Source organism: Elgaria multicarinata, chromosome 11, assembly GCF_023053635.1.
Source record: "Elgaria multicarinata webbii isolate HBS135686 ecotype San Diego chromosome 11, rElgMul1.1.pri, whole genome shotgun sequence".
Taxonomy (NCBI): Eukaryota; Metazoa; Chordata; class Lepidosauria; order Squamata; family Anguidae; genus Elgaria; species Elgaria multicarinata.
Genome location: NC_086181.1, coordinates 39,636,184 through 39,652,645, shown reverse-complemented (window position 1 = coordinate 39,652,645; position 16,462 = coordinate 39,636,184). Strand labels below are relative to the sequence as shown.

The following is a 16,462-nucleotide window of genomic DNA, read 5'->3' as shown; positions in this document are numbered from 1 at the left end:
CCCTCCCAGCTGGTGCAGAGAAGACTGCACTGGCTGTCTTTCTAAGATCTGCTGGGGAACATGGGTGGGAGGGTGTTGTTGCACTCGTGTCCTGCTTATGGGTCCCTGGTCGATAGCTGGTTGGCCACTATGTGAACAGAGGGCTGGACTAGCTAGACCCTTGATCTGATCTAGCATGGCAGTTCTTATGTTCTAAAGGGTGCGTGCCTTGAGTGGGCAATTAAAGGGGCAATCCTATGCATGTTTAGACAGATAAAAAAAGTCCTAGATCTCTCATCATTCCCCAGCCAGCTGTCCAAACATGTATAGGTTTGTGCCTTAAGACTGTCTAGCTTTACAAAAGATCTGTTCTTGGCGGACATAAAATGGCTAAAAAAGAAAAATATTCACCACCGAGTGGAGCTGGAAGCCCCTGTGGTTTTTTTTAAAAAAGCAAAAATGCGTGGGGTTGCTTTAAACTGTACATTTCACTTTCAATTTCAGTTGCCAGACAGGGAGAGAACTTCAGAGCGGTCAAGTACAGCCAGGTAAGGAAGGAAATGGGTTGGGGGGTGAATGAAGAATAGATATACCCCACCCATTTCTTCTTTATACACACAGCGAATCTTAAAACAATCTTTGCTGGGCTAAACGCCCCCCCCCCATTTCCTCCTGAGTTGCTGTGATCAAGAGCCCTCAAGTGTGCCGTTCAGGTCAAAGAGGTGTGGGAAGTAATTGTGCCTTCCCCACCCATGTGTTTACGTCCTGTCTCCTTGCAGGACATACACACTTTTAAAAAAATAAAAAATGCCAAGACCCTGGTACCGTGGGAAGCCCATTGCAATCGTGTTCCAACTTGACAAGCAAGGGTTTTGTACTGTTAGGAGCCTTCTAGAAGCACCCAAACACCTTGTGATAATTGTGCGATTGATGCGATGGTTAAATGGCTACAGCACTGCTGTGTGTAGCTTGCTGTGCGAGTTTGAGTCCTGGGAGCTCACTTCCTCGACTTCCCAGACATTCAGAAGGTGGGGAGGGACGTTTTTTTACTAACAGGGACTGGCTGGCAAGACATTACACCAGTCCTTCTACAACTTCATTGGCTACCAGTCCAGGTCCGGGCCCGATTCAAAGTGCTAGTATTGACATTCAAAGCCCTAAATGGCTTGGGGCCAGGTTATTTGAAGGAACGCCTCCTCCTATATGTACCTGCCCAGACCGTAAGATCATCCACAGGGGTCCTTCTCCGTGAGCCCCTGCCAAAGGAAGTGAGGCAGGTGGCTACTAGGAGGAGGGCCTTCTCCACTGTGGCACCTTGGCTGTGGAATGAGCTCCCCAGAGAGGTCCACCTGGCGCCTACACTGTACTCCTTTTGTCGCCGGCTGAAGACCTTTTTATTCTCTCAGTATTATAACACTCAATTTTAACTTAAATTTAAATTTTACTGTTTTAACTCTGTATTTTAATCTTATATAAATGTTTGCTGCGTGGTTTTATCCTGGTTGTGCTTTTTATACTGTATTTTGTATTTGTGTTTTAAAACTGTTGGTTGTTTTATTATGGTTTTAATTTTTGTGAACTACCCAGAGAGTTTCGGCTATTGGGCAGTATAAAAAAGTAATAAATAAATAAAATATTTTTTCCCCCTCTGTTATTGCTGGGATGACACAAGTTCTCCCCCCTTTGCGTCCTGATCTCAAATTCTGTACAGTTAACCAGTGGAAGCAGGTGTTGCAGACACTGGGCTTGTGTATACGGCTTGTTTACCACAACTTAAATGCGCCTGTTCGCCTTTCAGGACACATGACGCAGCTGTCCATTTGTTGTAGTGCCGAGTTTTTAACACGATAATGCGCATCTTCGCATTCACGATTTACTGCGACTTTTAGATCACGTCCGAGTTTGCACCGCGTTATGATTATGTGTCTTTGGGGGAGTTAAATTGCATTTTGACATGTGGGTGGAGCTTTGAGGGTAGGACAATATGATTGGCCGATTTCCCACCAATCGGCTGCCACGTTCATTCGTGCCGGTTTTAGTTTGAATTCCCTGATTTTGCGGAGCTCTACAGAAAAAGCTATTCAAAACTTTTTTAAAAAATGTATTTTTTAAATGTATTTTTACACCCAATAGCAGAAGCTCTCTGGGCGGTTCACAAAAACAGAGAGGGGAAAACGGGCAGCCAGAGGAAGGAGACGTGTTCTGCTGCCTCGTTCCTTTCCCTCTGCTTCCTCGTTCCTCCCACCCCCGCTCCCGGTTTGTCTGTTATATCAATCTGCATAGCTCCGCATCTAAAATTTATAGCTTTGCTCCTCTCTCCTCTGTAGCTTCATATATGTGATAATGCGCATGTGCGCATTTAACTCATTATAAAAAAATAAATTCAGGAAATAAATCGCTGTTGCTGCTGCAGTGTGCCACTCTTTACCCACGTTCGAATCCATGAATATTCCAGTTTATATTTAATGAGGAGCAATATCATCGTATAGCTGGGGGCCAAGTGAATGTGGACCTCGTTGGGTCCAGAATGCTTGGAGAATCTTTGTGGTTGTAAAGTGGTATATATACAAACATAAGTAAATCTGCGGACGAACAATTCATTAAAGCAGAGGGGCAGAGCCAAATTCCATTTCAGAGGAGCTCTCAGGAGCTGCAATCCACCGGCGGGCAGGGCTAGAGGTAAAGAGAAGGGGCAAAAATACCCCAAAGAAAGTGGGTGGGGCCAGGGAAAGGGGCATGGCCATCTAGGGAACCCTGGAGGGCCAGATTGGGGCACAGGAAGGTCGGTTTTGGCCCACAGGGTCAAAAGAACCCTAAGGTTCTGCTCCTCCAATCTTAATCCTTTATAAAGTCTTCTAGAGCAGACCAAAGCTCTGTCTCATCAGGCATTCTGTATCCTACATCGTCCAACCAGCTGCCCTGAGACACCCATGTGTCTAGGACATGAAGGCAACAACAACTGAGGTTCTCCACCTCTGTGTCAGACAATTTGTATAGCGTGTAGTTTCTCTCTGCAATTGCCCTAGTATTTAATATTATTACAATTATTATAACCCACCTTTTATTTTATTTTGCATAGAAAAGGGAATTTCAGCAGGTGTCATTTGTATGCATGCAGTCCCTGGTGAAATTCCCTCTTCATCACAACAGTTAAAGCTGCAGGAGCCCTGCCCTTCTTTTGTATCTGGTCATGCTAGGCAGGGGTCCTGCAGCTTTAACTGTTGTGATGAAGAGGGAATTTCACCAGGTTCTGCATGCCTAACAATGACACCTGCTGAAATTCCCTTTTCTATACAACTGTTGAAGATACAGGAGCCCGGTCCTCCTTTTCATATGATCACCCTATGGAGAAAATTGCACTTGGGTTGTGTTTCTGCCACTGCATTGCCTCATGGGTACTGGATACGGATGTATCGGAAGCTCCTGTCCCACCAGTGCGTGTGCTCTCATACTGCTTCCTGTCCAAAAATTGATGTGGTATGTGTCGCGGAATTTTAGCTGGTTCTTTAAGAAAATGGCCTATCATCCTTAGCTATAGTTCATAAAGTTCATGGCTTCCTGTTCCTTTAAACCTTGTTTTTAATGCTGCAATTGCTTTTGCTTTTAGAGTTAAGTTGATGCTGAAACTATGTGACATAGGGTGACCATATGAAAAGGGAAGTGTTCCTCCAAGAGGTTAATCCAATGATATAGTGGCCGTGGGTCACAGAGTTGACATGCGGGAGGCAGATGTTGTCATCTAAATAACGCACAAAACAATAATGAGTGTGCGAGAAAATGCTCGTCTGATGAGGCTCAGAGAGAGAACAGGGAAGTGGTGGGAGAGAGAGAGAAAGGGAGAGAGGGATGGCGGAAGATGGCTGAGAGAATGGGAGGGGAATGCTTGAGGTTAGCTTTGATGGTGGGGAAAGGGCTGGAGGATAGCTATGGCCTAATCTGTGCTTTCTAACATGTCCCTTGGGTCAGTGACCCGCAGGGAAAAAATGTTCCCAAACGATTGCACGGCCTGCAATTGATTCCCTCCCCCGCTACGTGTGGGTCAATGGCCTTTGATACAAAAAAGATCCCCTTATCTCTTATTTAAAACAATCCACCCTGCTGATTGGTGGGCACTGGGGGTGTTTCCTGTTAGACTGAGAGCATGTCTATCATGTTAATACTTTTCTTTGGTATTTTTGGTGGGGTTTTTCCCCACACCCTGTCGTGTATTGAGCATGCTTTGTACACAGTGAGCATGAATTGTATACAGGGTAGGGTGACCAACTGTCAGGATTTCCTCGGATTTGTCCTGGTTTTTGTTCTTTCCATGGTGTCAGGGGGGATTTTCTATAATTTTCAATAATGTCCTGGAATGACACACCTTCCTCTTTAAGGCTGCCATTAGCATGGCAGGAGGGAGTGACATGCTTTCTTGAGGCGCATCATTCCCCCACCCCGAGCTCCAATTGAGGTCTTAAGGGGGAAAGTGGGTCATTCGTGGACATTATAGAAAAGGCCCCAATTGGAGTGGATGGTGGTGGTGCAGAATGAAATCCTTTCCCCTCCTCCACTCCAATCGGGTTCTTTAAGGTGGCGGGGGAATAACGTACTTTCTGCAGGTCTCAGAAAGCTGCTTCCCCACACACACACTAGGTGTCCTCTTTTTTGGTTTCCCAAATATGGTCACCCTAATACAGGGGCCATTCTGCCAGCGTAACAGTAGCATAGCTCTGGTCCCATCTCAATGTGACTATAGGATTGCTCTGTCTAAAAGCTTTTTAAAAATGTAAGGACTTCGGGCTCAGGATATTCCACTATGAAAGTGGCATTCCAAGCAGGATATTCCACTATGAAAGTGGTATGAAAGCAGTATATAAAAAACAGGATCTACACTACTGCTTTATAGCAGTATTGAAATGCACTGCAGGATCTACATTACTGCTTTATAGTGGTACTGAAGTGCACTGACAACTGTTGGGGCCCATGACACACCTACACCAAGCAGGATACAACACTATGAAAGGGGTACGAAAGCGGTATATGGTAGGTGTCAATGGGCCCCAACAGTTGTCAGTGCAAAAAGGGAGAGGGCCTTCTCAGTGGTGGCCCCCCAATTGTGGAATGATCTCCCCGATGAGGCTTGCCTGGCGCCAACATTGTCATCTTTTCGGCGCCAGGTCAAGACCTTTCTCTTCTCCCAGGCATTTAACAATATATGCTAAGTTTGTTTGTTTTTTAATGGACCCCAGAACTGTTGTTGTTTAAAATGGATACTGTATACTGTTGTTTTTATATTTTTTGATGGTTTTAAATTTTGTATACTTTTTAATGTCCACTGTTTTTTAACTTTTGCAAACCGCCCAGAGAGCTTCGGCTATGGGGCGGTATATAAATTTAATAAATTAGGGTGACCAACTGTCAGGATTTCCCCGGATTTGTCCTGGTTTTTGTTCTTTCCATGGTGTCGGGGGATTTTCTATAATTTTCAATAATATCCTGGAATGACACACCTTCCTCTTTAAGGCTGCCATTAGCATGGCAGGAGGGAATGACATGCTTTCTTGAGGCACATCATTCCCCCACCCCGAGCTCCAATTGAGGTCTTAAAGGGGAAAGTGGGTCATTCGTGGACTTTATAGAAAAGGCCCCAATTGGAGTGGATGGTGGTGGTGCAGAATGAAATCCTTTCCCCTCCTCCACTCCAATCGAGTTCTGTAAGGTGGCGGGGGAATAAAGTACTTTCTGCAGGACTCAGAAAGCTGCTTCCCCACACACACACTAGGTGTCCTCTTTTTTGGTTTCCCAAATATGGTCACCCTAAATAAATAAATAAATACCACTATAAAGCAGTAGTGTGGCTCCTGCCTTTTATATACTGCTTTCATACCACTTTCATAGTTGAATATCCTGCTTAGTGTAGATGAGCCCATAGAAGCAGAACAAAAACTGGTGGTGTTGTAGTGACAGTTTTATTATGAGCTTTTCTGCTGACGCTACAGAAGTACGTGATTAAGTCATTTGTGTTATTCATGGGTCGTTTCTGTATCTTAATCATGCTTGACATCAGACGTTGGAGCTTTAGACGATCAACAAATTATATGAATTAGGACTCCAACCCTGTCTGTGGCTCGCATACCTTGGTTAGCCAAGTACTGGGAACATACAATTGAGGAATGCCGTCTCAGCCAAGCCTTTCTATGGGAAACCATGCTGTTCATTGTTAGACACAGAATTCTGAGCAGGTTTGATATATAGTTCAGATCTACCAATGGAGCTGCTAGAAATAAAATGAAATAAAAAGGACTGAACGTGTTTCTTGGGTGATAAAACTCTCCTCTTGTGCCAACAGGGTGTATGACGCCCATTGTGCGTTGCTGTGTATTTCCAAATTGTATGACATGCCCTGGGGTCGAATTCACAGATACAGGAAATAATAATAATAATAATAATAATAATAATAATAATAATAATAATTTTTGATTAATAATAAGTTTTGATCGACTGAGATTGCTGGAAAAGTTTTCTTGCACCTTTTTGGGGAGGAATATCCGACAGAAATTAGGATGAGCAAATGTGTAAGCCACTTACGGATAGGGGTCATTTACGCAACCCATCAAGGAGCTTTATTTGCTTTGGCTGTTAAGAAGGTTAGAACAAACATCCTAAAACACACACACACAACTATTGCTGTTTAAACTGTGAGGAACATGAATTGATTTGATTGGCCTGTTCGATTCTTGTGTGTTTGATTGTCTCTTTTCTAGTAAAATTGTAAGAATGCATTGCCTGCGTGCGATAAAACTGACAGAGTTGATCGTCTGAGGTCTGGCTCCCTTTTGGGACAGACGTATTGAGCTAGACCAAGCATGACTGACGTCTTTTAGTGCCATCCTTTATGGTAGCTGCACAGCTCCCACCTGAAGGAGCGTCAGAAGAAGCAGGCAGAGAGAAAGGCTGTGGTTTGACCCCAGTCATCCGTGCCATGCCCTTCAGCTTACGGCTTGGAAAACAGAAGTTAGTGCAGGTCTTTTGCGCGGTCTTCCTTGTCAGCCTTACACTTTCACTGTTACAGAGGACAAATAGGTGAGTGAGACAGCTGAATTTATTTAGGGGGGAGGGCAAAGGGGGTAGGAGAAACATGGCTGTGATGATCCCGGTACCAAGAGAAGCCCAAACAAAAAGACAACAGGATCAAACGCATTTGCGAAAAGGCCCCAATTCATGCTGCCAGTGTGGTGTAGTCGCTAAAATGTTGGACTGGGAGTTGGGAGATCCGGGTTCTAGTCCCCACACAGCCATGGAAACCCACCGGGTGACTTTGGGCCAGTTACAGACTCTCAGCCCAACCCACCTCACAGGGTTGTTGTTTTGAGAATAAAATGGAGAAGAGGAAGAGGATTATGTATGCCGCCTTGGGTTCCTTGGAGGGAAAAAAAGGCGGGATATAAATGTAATAAATAAATAAATAAATAATCATCGGCGTTGCAGTCCAGCAACTCTTTATTTTCACATTTATATCCTGACTTTTTCCTCATTGGCAAGGAACCCAAGACTGCTTACATGGTCCTCCCCATTTTATCCTCCCAACAACACTGTGAGCTAGGCTAGAGTCTAGGGCCACAGCTAGACCTTATTCTTGGATCATCCAGGGTTTGCCCCTGCCTGAGCACTGGATCCCCTGTGTGTCACCTAGATGAACAGGTTTGACCCCTGGATGATCCAGGGATAAACCTTAGGTCTAGCTATGGCCTAGGGTGACCCTATGGAAAGGAAGACAGGGCTCCTGTATCTTTAACAGTTGTATAGAAAAGGGAATTTCAGCATGAGTAATTTGTACTCATGCAGCACCTGGTGAAATTCCCTCTTCATCCCAACAGTTAAAGCTGCAGGAGCCCTGCCCTCTTTTGTATCTGGTCACTTTAATATAGCTCCTGCAGCTTTAACAGTTGTGATGAAGAGGGAATTTCATCAGGTGCTGCATGCGTACAAATGACACCTCAAGTTCCTCAATTCCCTGCATCATCTTTGCTGCCCTCCTCTAAACCTGTTCTAACCTGTCAATGACCTTCTGGAAATGTGGTGCCCAGAATCGTACACAATTCTGCAGGTGTGGTCTCACTATATGAACACATGAATCTCCTTTACAGTGAGTCAGGCCATATAGCCTGCCCATTGTTTCCCTAAAAATCAGGTGGAGAGATCTTTAGCTGGAGGTAATCAGGATTGAACCTGAGTTCTATTTATGGACTTTATGGACCGAGGGTTTGATTTGGCATAAGGCAGTCTGTTGCCTCAAGAGTGCTTCCAGACACAGAGCTCCTAGCGCTACCAATTATTGTGCGGCAATTCCATTCTTTTTCTTCTTAATGGATTAAAAAGAGAGAGATGAAGAGATGGAAAAATGATCATGTCGGAATGATCATTCGGTGGGCATACCAGGTGGGAGATCATTCCACCATGGAGAAGACCTCCTTCCTGTTTGATGTCAGATGGCCATCTGCAGGTCGTGGTACAACCTCCTACGGCGATTTCAATGATCAGGCAGGTCTGTATTGGGGAAGGCGTATGCAGATTTCATGCAGATGTGTGTCCTATTCGTGTTGATGGGAGTGATGGGACATGTACAGCGGAATGTCAATGATTAGGAGCTCTTGAATTAACCACAGAACTGTGTGGGTCTTGTTTTCCAGAGAGCAGGCTAGATTACAAAGACTGGCGAAATGCCGGAAACTGAGTCGGTTACTGGAAACAAAACATCTCTCAGAAAGGTGAGTATTGCTACTTGGGAAAGGAAGGTCTCATGAAGGTGGAGCTGACTCCTAGCAGTATATGTTGGAGATCTCATGCAAAGGTTGGTGGCTTGTTCGACTCAATATATGAAATTCACTCCTTCTCCATCCATTTTGGTCCAGCTACACACATCACAATGCCTTATTTGAAGGGTTGTTAAGGGGACAGTCCTCTATTGGAAGGGCTGACCAGTCCAAATCTGTTTCAAGATAAAGAACTGTAAAAAGGGAGAACGGGGTGGGGGGAGGATGAAGTTGCCCATCAACAGTTAGTACTTGGACTACAGACCAAGCAGGCATACTGGTCACCTACTCAGTCTTACCCACTATGGTGAGATATATGGTATTTCTATTTCTATTATAATAATTATTTCTAAATTTCCATCTATACATAAAATCAGCCTACGCACATTATATGCAAATTTGTATCCTCTTTTTTGGTGATGCATTTCTTCATCACCCAATACCGATTGGATGGATGCTAGGTGACCTTTTAGCCTGTGTCTCTGTCTCTCTCTGTTGTTGGCAGTGTTCCATTTTACAAGACAGCCAGTGATGAGGAGCGGGTTCTTGTGGCCAAAAATTGGACACTCGGGAGGGACGACAGGAGGTTGCTGGAGCATCTGCTGCTCATGCAGGATTGTCCTTGGGAACCCAACCCTGTCGCAGTGGCCCAGTACAGGTAATGCCATTCACTCACCTGCTGAGAAAGACTCTTGCGAAGATGGACTGCAATTTCAGGGATCTATATAAAGCTCCAGCTTCAGAGCTGCAGGGTGTGGAACGCCTTGAGTGTGCTCACACGAGGGCAGGCATAGCTTAAACTCTCTTTCCCAGGGTAGGCCTAACTCTCCTCTCATCCCTTTTGCAGGGCAGAACTAGAGCACTGCTGCAATGCTTCCTTCCGGCTGGTGGTAACCAGGGAAAACGCACCACGGAAATCACATATCATCTTAGATGGGGAAAAAGGAATGAAGCTGCTGGTGAACGCCGAGCTGACGTCCCTGCTGCCGGAGGTGGGGAGATGTATTTATTTTTGCTTTGGGTGGTGGGGAAACGGGTAGGAAAAAGAAGGCAACCAACAGAGCAAGGGCCATAGCTCAGTATTGTAGCACATGCCTAAAATGGCCACTTACCTATGGCCGAAAAGAAGAAAACACATCACCTAAAAAGAAGACAAAAGATAGGGTGACCATATGAAAAGGAGGACAGGGCTCCTGTATCTTTAACAGTTGCATAGAAAAGGGAATTTCAGCAGGTGTCATTTGTATATATGGAGAACCTGGTGCAATTTCCTCTTCATCACAACAGTTAAAGCTGCAGGTGCCCTGCACTCTTTTAAATCTGGTCACAGTACAGCTGCAGTATAGCTCCTGCAGCTTTAACTGTTGTGATGAAGAGGAAGTTTCACCAGGTGTGACGTGCAGGAAAATTAACAAGGGTCTCTTGGTCCCAGTCCAAAACTCATGACCAGCGGGGCTTAAATGCGGCTGCTGTTAAAACTTTTCAATTTGGTCTCCCATCTAAACCCTGACCAGACCCAACCCTGCTTAGCTTCAGCAAAGTGGCTGGCTCCTACACATTCAGGCAATTCCCTGGGACTTGTGTGAAGATGTTTTGGGAGTGGGTTTGTGTGTGCTTATGACTATTGCCCTGCACTGCTGGCTAGGAATGAGGCAAGCAGTGAGCGGAGCAAACCCAGCAGCTCTGCTACACTCAGAGGGAGAACAATGAAAGGATTTAACAATGTGCCCTGCAGTAACGTTACAGCTAAACGTAAGTAACGCTAGTGTGCCCCGTGATACAGAGAACCGATACAGAGAACCACGTTAGAAAGGGACACTAGCAATGTTATAAGACTAGTGTAGATCCATCCCTTGACTCCACGATCTTTTCAAGATGATCATGCACTGATTTTTAATCCCTTCCCTTTTTGAGAGCTCCTTTTCAGAAGCTCATGCAGGTCTGGTTGACCGGGGAAATATAAAATATGACAATATCGTTGGGTATCAATAGGTAGAATATAAATGATTTGGAGGACGACTGCGGGTGCACATAGATGAAAACCTTACTATGTGTTAAGTGAAAGAACGCCTTTGCTGATTGTAAGCCTATGCGGCAGGGTCTTGCTATTTACTGTGTTATCTGTACAGCACCATGTACATTGATGGTGCTATATAAATAAATAATAATAATAATAATAAATAATGGTTTTATAAAATGGAGGACAGAGGCGTTTACATTGAAATTAATGTCCTATGTTCAAATTGAAGGGAGGATGATAATGCAGAACAGATTCATACAACGATGGGTTACTTCTGCAGCGTTTGAGAATTATTCATTCTAGGGTAACATTCAGCTACATGCAATTTCCTCTGTAATTTGAGTGGTCATATGTATAAAATGTAAGAATATTATACTGCAAAAATAACCAAAGTACATATTTTTACTTCTGTCTCACCACCACATCCTCTGACAACTGTAATAACCAAAATCCAGAGATCCCCCTTCTCAAAATCTCAGTATCGACGTTGCGCAGTAGTGGGCAATGGTGGAATCCTAAAAAACAGCAGCTGTGGAGTTGAGATCGACCAGGCTGATCTAGTAATCAGGTAGCTTCCTTTCTTTGAGGGTGAAGTGGGTGGGATCATAGGTAACATTGGGTACTTATTCTGCACCCTTATACTGAAATGGAAGATGCTGCTTTATACTATGTCAAATCATCTGTCCATATAGGCCAATATTGTTGACACTGACTGGCAGCTGCTTTCCACTATCACTTGGAAGCAAAATTAAAATGGTTCTTCCACAAGGCGTCTTTTAGGTTGGGAGGTAACATTTTTATTTTTTTAAAAAACAGTATTTATTTATTTATTTATTTAGAATATTTATATACAAGCCCCCTCCATTGAAAAATTTCAGAGATAAAATGCAAATAAAAACAGAATAAAACAGTTAAAACAAAATTTAAAAGAAGCAAAAACAGATTCAAGGCTGCATATTAAGGAAAAGCTTCTTGGAATAAAGATGTTTTCAGGAGGCGCCAAAAGGAGTACAAGGTTGGCACCTGCCTGACCTCCAGAGGCAGGGAATTCCACAGGAGGGGGGCCACCACGCTGAAGGCTCTTCCCCTGGTGGATTCCAATCGGAGGATGGATCTATGTGGAACCACCAGGAGCAGGCCCTCGGATGACCTCAGTGACTGGGCAGGTTGGTAAGGGAGAAGGCGTTCTCTCAGGTATCCTGGTCCCAAGTTGTTTAGGGCTTTGTATACAAGTACAAGAACCTTAAACCTTTTTAGGGGGTCTGCCCCTTTAATCTATTACTTCCTGTTATTTTGTGGCCTAGCCATTCCTGAATCAGCCCATAACTTATCAGTTCCTGTTTCCTGCTGGGTTTTTTAATTTTTAATTGCTGGTTTTCTTCTTTGCAGTCAGAGCAATTGCATATTTTAATGTATTATAATTTTTAAGATCACAATTAATGAGCAGTTGCTCTGTCTGTAGAGAGGAAAGTAGTGATGAGTACCCCCGCCCCCATGTGAGCCACAGGGTAAGGGCTGTTTAAAGGCTGATTTAGGAATGGCACAGCTATCCAAATAAACTGGAAGTAGCTTCCTAGAGAAGTAGAATCCACATTCAAAAAAAGATCAAGGGGAAGTTATTAATGGCAGATTTGAAAAGCACCAAGAGTGCTTTGTGAATCCATATTGGACAGTCTGGTACTGCCATTGTGTTTTAGTTTTTATAAAAAGAAACAGGAAAATAGATCAGAAATTGGGCTTAAAAATGATGGAAGAACAACAACCCTAAAATGCAACTTGTTGTCTGGATTCTCCAGGAAAAATTGGGGAACAGTTGCAGTCCGTTCCAGAAAAGTTTTAAGACGACTTTTAATACGACTTTTATTTGAAAAGATCCAGAACAGGAAAAGAGATTTATACGAAAGCAAACACTGACTTAGACACCCCCTCTTTCCCCCTCCAACGCCTCCCAATCCAGGTTCAATCTGCCTCCCATGAATTTCTCTGAGGACGTGGGTACCAAGACAAGCCTGGTGACTGTCAACCCCAGCATACTTTACATGAAGTAAGGGCATGGGAGAAAAATGCATAACTGTGTTTACTCCGCCTGATACAACTGACTTGTTTGGATCGATGTGATAATAACATTATATGGCTAATTTATTAACTGGTCAACGTAAAGGGGGGTATTGAACGGGGCCACTGTGCCTCCGGTGGTTCTGTTGTGCTTGTGGAAGCGAACGCTTGCACAATGGGGCATTCACACTTCTAAAAATAATAACCCTGGAAATGAGTGGAAATGCTCGTTTCTGCGTCAGGATAGGTCAGTGGAGGCTGGTGGGGCTGATTTTGGTGGGGCTGTGAATCCATTCTGGGTTTGAGGTAGAACCAGTCAGAACTGGTTCAGCACCTTGGGTAGCTCCTTTAGAGTTCTGGCTGGTTCTAACTGAAACCTGGTGCAAAAGAGAGGAAAAGATCACCACCGAACCAAGTGGGGAAAAAGAGAGCCAAACCCTGGTGCTATGAAAATATGTTTTTCTTTACTCTTTAATAATTTCTTCAGTCTGCTCTATGCGTTTCGGAAACACATCTTTCATCAAGAGCTGAGGAAAAAAGCACTTGACTGCGATTTCTCAAACCTTGGCACAATATTAAAACAATAAAACCTTAATGTAAAAGAAAGCAGTTCTTGGCTTGTTGGGCGTAACTGCCGAGCTCTGTAGTATTTCAAAAAATTCTACAGAGATACTACAGAGCACCGAAATCAAAGTCAGCAGCCTTCACTGGGATAGGTGAGCGGAGGTTGCAGAGCGGAGGTTGCAGAATGGGACACGTCCGTCGACCTGTCCCATTCCAGAAATGAGCATTGTTCCACATTATTTTTAGAAGCACTTGTTTCCGATTATTTTTAGATGGGCAGAAGCCCTGTTGTGCAAGAATCCGCTCCCATGAGTGCTCTAGTAAAAATTCTTCATGCCCAAAGATGTCCAGTGGCTTGTCTATACATCTTATTTACTGTGACATAGCTGCGCATATTCTCATTTTAGGACACACGAGTCAGCTGTCCGTTCGCAGTAACATGTTTTAAATGCAAGAATGCGCATATTCGCATCAGCGATTTACCACGACTTTTGGATCATGTCCGAGTTTTCTCTGCATTATAGTTGTGTGTCCTTGGGGGAGTTAACTCGCATTTTGACAGGTGGGAGGAGCTTTGAGGGTAGGAGAATGTGATTGGCCGGTGTCCCGCGGTCCCACCTATCGGTTGGCAGTTTTTTTCATGCTGTTTTTGGATTGAACTATCTGATCCTATGGAGGTCCGCATAAACAAAGATGCAGAAACGCGCTGCCATCCTTGTTTCTTTCCCCCGCTCCGGTTTAGCTGTTATATCAATCTGCGGAGCTCTGCATAAAAACTATGTCACTTCACTCACCTCCATAGGATCGTATATCCCATAATGCAACAATGCGCACGTACGCAATTATCACTACAGTACAAAAAAAAAATACAGGAGATAAATCGCTGTTGCTGCTGCAGCGCGATGCTCTTTACCTACTGTATATTCGAATCAACGAAAAGTCGGGTTTATATTTAATGAGGAGCAATCCCGCTGTCGTATAGATGAGGGCCAGTTTTTATATACAAAGTTAGCCAACCTGTATTTCTTATTTTCAGAATGTGACTTGCTTGCCTTTTCAATTTCCTTCTCCTGCAGTTTCAAGGGCTTGCAGGCCCAGAGGAAGCCTTTTGCAGACGCCCTGCGCCCCTATGGTGACGCCCTCGTCCTCATCCCTGCTTTATCCTTTGTGGGCCACAGGAATGTTGCCTACCGTGCCCTATATACCATGGAGGACTTTGGCTTAAAGCAGCAAGGCTTCTTCCTGAATCCACGCTACCTGAGCACCCTAAGTGACTACTGGAAGAATCAAGGCTTGAAGCCTCTGCGCCTTTCCTCCGGCTTCATGTTCGTCAGCATGGCTTTGGAGTTCTGTGAGCACATCACTCTCTACGGCTTCTGGCCCTTCCCGCATGACCTGGCTGAGCAGCCCATCCTTCATCACTATTATGACAATGTGTTGCCCAAGGCTGGTGTACATGCCATGTCCAGCGAGTTCTCACATTATCTGGGCATGTATGCAAAAGGTGTGCTGCAGTTACGACTTGGCAAGTGTCAGTGAGGGGCTAGATTTCTTACAGCTATCCCCTCTTCTGGTTTTTCCCCCAACCAAATGATTCCTGGAAGCCTTACCAGCTTGCCCTCGGGTTTGGTTGTGCTTCTGCTGAACGCCAGGTCGGTCCAAAATAAAACCTCCCTCATCCATGATTTGATTTTGGATGAGGGGGCTGACCTGGCATGTTCACCTGGGTGGGTGAACTGGGAGGGGTTACTCTCACCCAGCTTTGCCCTCCTGGGTATTCGGTGCAGCACCAGCACCGACTTAAGGGCCGGGGAGGGGGGGGGTACCGTGATCTATAGAAATACAATCTCCCTCTCTAGGCTTCCTGTTCAGTCGAGTACTGGTCTGGAGTGTTTGTACTGTGTGTTGGGTACTCGAGACAGATTAGGGATTCTGCTGGTGTACCGTCCACCCCGCTGCCCAACAGTCTCCCTGCCTGAGGTGACGGAGGTTGTCTCAGATCTGGTGTTGAGGACCCCCAGGATGATGGTTCTGGGGGATCTCAACTTCCATGCTGAGGCTCCTGTATCCGGGGCAGCTCAGGACTTCATGGCCGCCATGACAACCATGGGGCTGTCTCAACATGTCATCGGCCCAACACATACAAAGGGACACACACTTGACTTGGTTTTCTCAACTGGGCAGGAGGATGGTGATCTGAAAGTGGGGGAATTAACATCTGCCCCCTTGTCATGGGCAGATCATTTCCTATTGAGGTTTAGACTTTCGGCAGCCTTTCCCCTCTGCAAGGGTGGGGGGCCTATTAAAATGGTCCGCCCCCGGAGGCTAATGGACTCCGATGGATTCCAGAGGGCTCTGGGGGATTTTCCTGCTGGTATGGCTGGTGCTCCTGTCGAAGCCCAGGTCGCTCTGTGGAATGCAGAGATGACTCGGGTGGTTGACACGATCGCGCCCAAGCGCCCTCTCCCTCTGAGCAGAGCCCGGTCAGCTCCTTGGTATACACCTGAGTTGAGGGCAATGAAGCAAGAGGGGAGACGGCTAGAATGCAGGTGGAGGAAAACTCATGCTGAGTCTGATCGAACACGGGCTAGAGCTCACTATCGAGCCTATTCTGTGGCGGTGAGGGTGGCAAAGAGACAGTTCTTTTCCACCAGCATTGCATCTTCTCAGTGTCGTCCGGCGGAGCTTTTCCGTGTGGTTCGTGGCCTGTTACACTCTGGGCCAGGGCGAGAGATGGTGGAACCCTCGGTAGCACGCTGTGACGAGTTTGCACGGCACTTTGAAGATAAAGTCGCTCAGATTCGTCATGAATTGGACACCACACTTAATGCAGCTCCACTAGTAGAGGTGTTCGGAGCGCCGTCCAGTTCAGTTTTATTGGATGAGTTTCAGTTAGTGAGGCCCGAGGATGTGGACAAGGTGCTTGGCCAAGTCCGGTCGACCACCTGTGTGCTTGATCCTTGCCCCTCTTGGCTCATTACATCAAATAAGGAGGGGATCGCCGGCTGGGTCCAGGAGGTTGTAAATGCCTCCTTGAGAGAGGGAGTGGTGC

The 16,462-nt window shown here is 45.3% G+C and overlaps 1 protein-coding gene across 1 annotated transcript; it reads left to right on the top strand.

The window, feature by feature from the left end:
- The first annotated feature begins 6,732 nt into the window (after positions 1 to 6,732).
- On the top strand, positions 6,733 to 15,128 carry LOC134406136 (alpha-N-acetylneuraminide alpha-2,8-sialyltransferase-like). The gene is made up of 7 exons (XM_063137419.1): positions 6,733 to 7,041; positions 8,649 to 8,726; positions 9,277 to 9,429; positions 9,619 to 9,763; positions 11,247 to 11,359; positions 12,749 to 12,835; positions 14,487 to 15,128. Exons 1-7 carry the CDS (start codon positions 6,854 to 6,856, stop codon positions 14,947 to 14,949), a joined length of 1,227 nt encoding a protein of 408 aa, XP_062993489.1. The 5' UTR covers positions 6,733 to 6,853; the 3' UTR covers positions 14,950 to 15,128.
- Positions 15,129 to 16,462: the final 1,334 nt, after the last annotated feature.

Excerpts from the sequence above, each read along its gene's own strand:
- LOC134406136 (XM_063137419.1), top strand. The coding sequence starts at position 6,854 with ATGGTAGCTGCACAGCTCCCACCTGAAGGAGCGTCAGAAGAAGCAGGC. Across the intron at positions 7,042-8,648 it reads CTGTTACAGAGGACAAATAG|AGAGCAGGCTAGATTACAAA; the intron begins GTGAGTGAGACA and ends CTTGTTTTCCAG. Across the intron at positions 11,360-12,748 it reads CAGGCTGATCTAGTAATCAG|GTTCAATCTGCCTCCCATGA; the intron begins GTAGCTTCCTTT and ends CTCCCAATCCAG.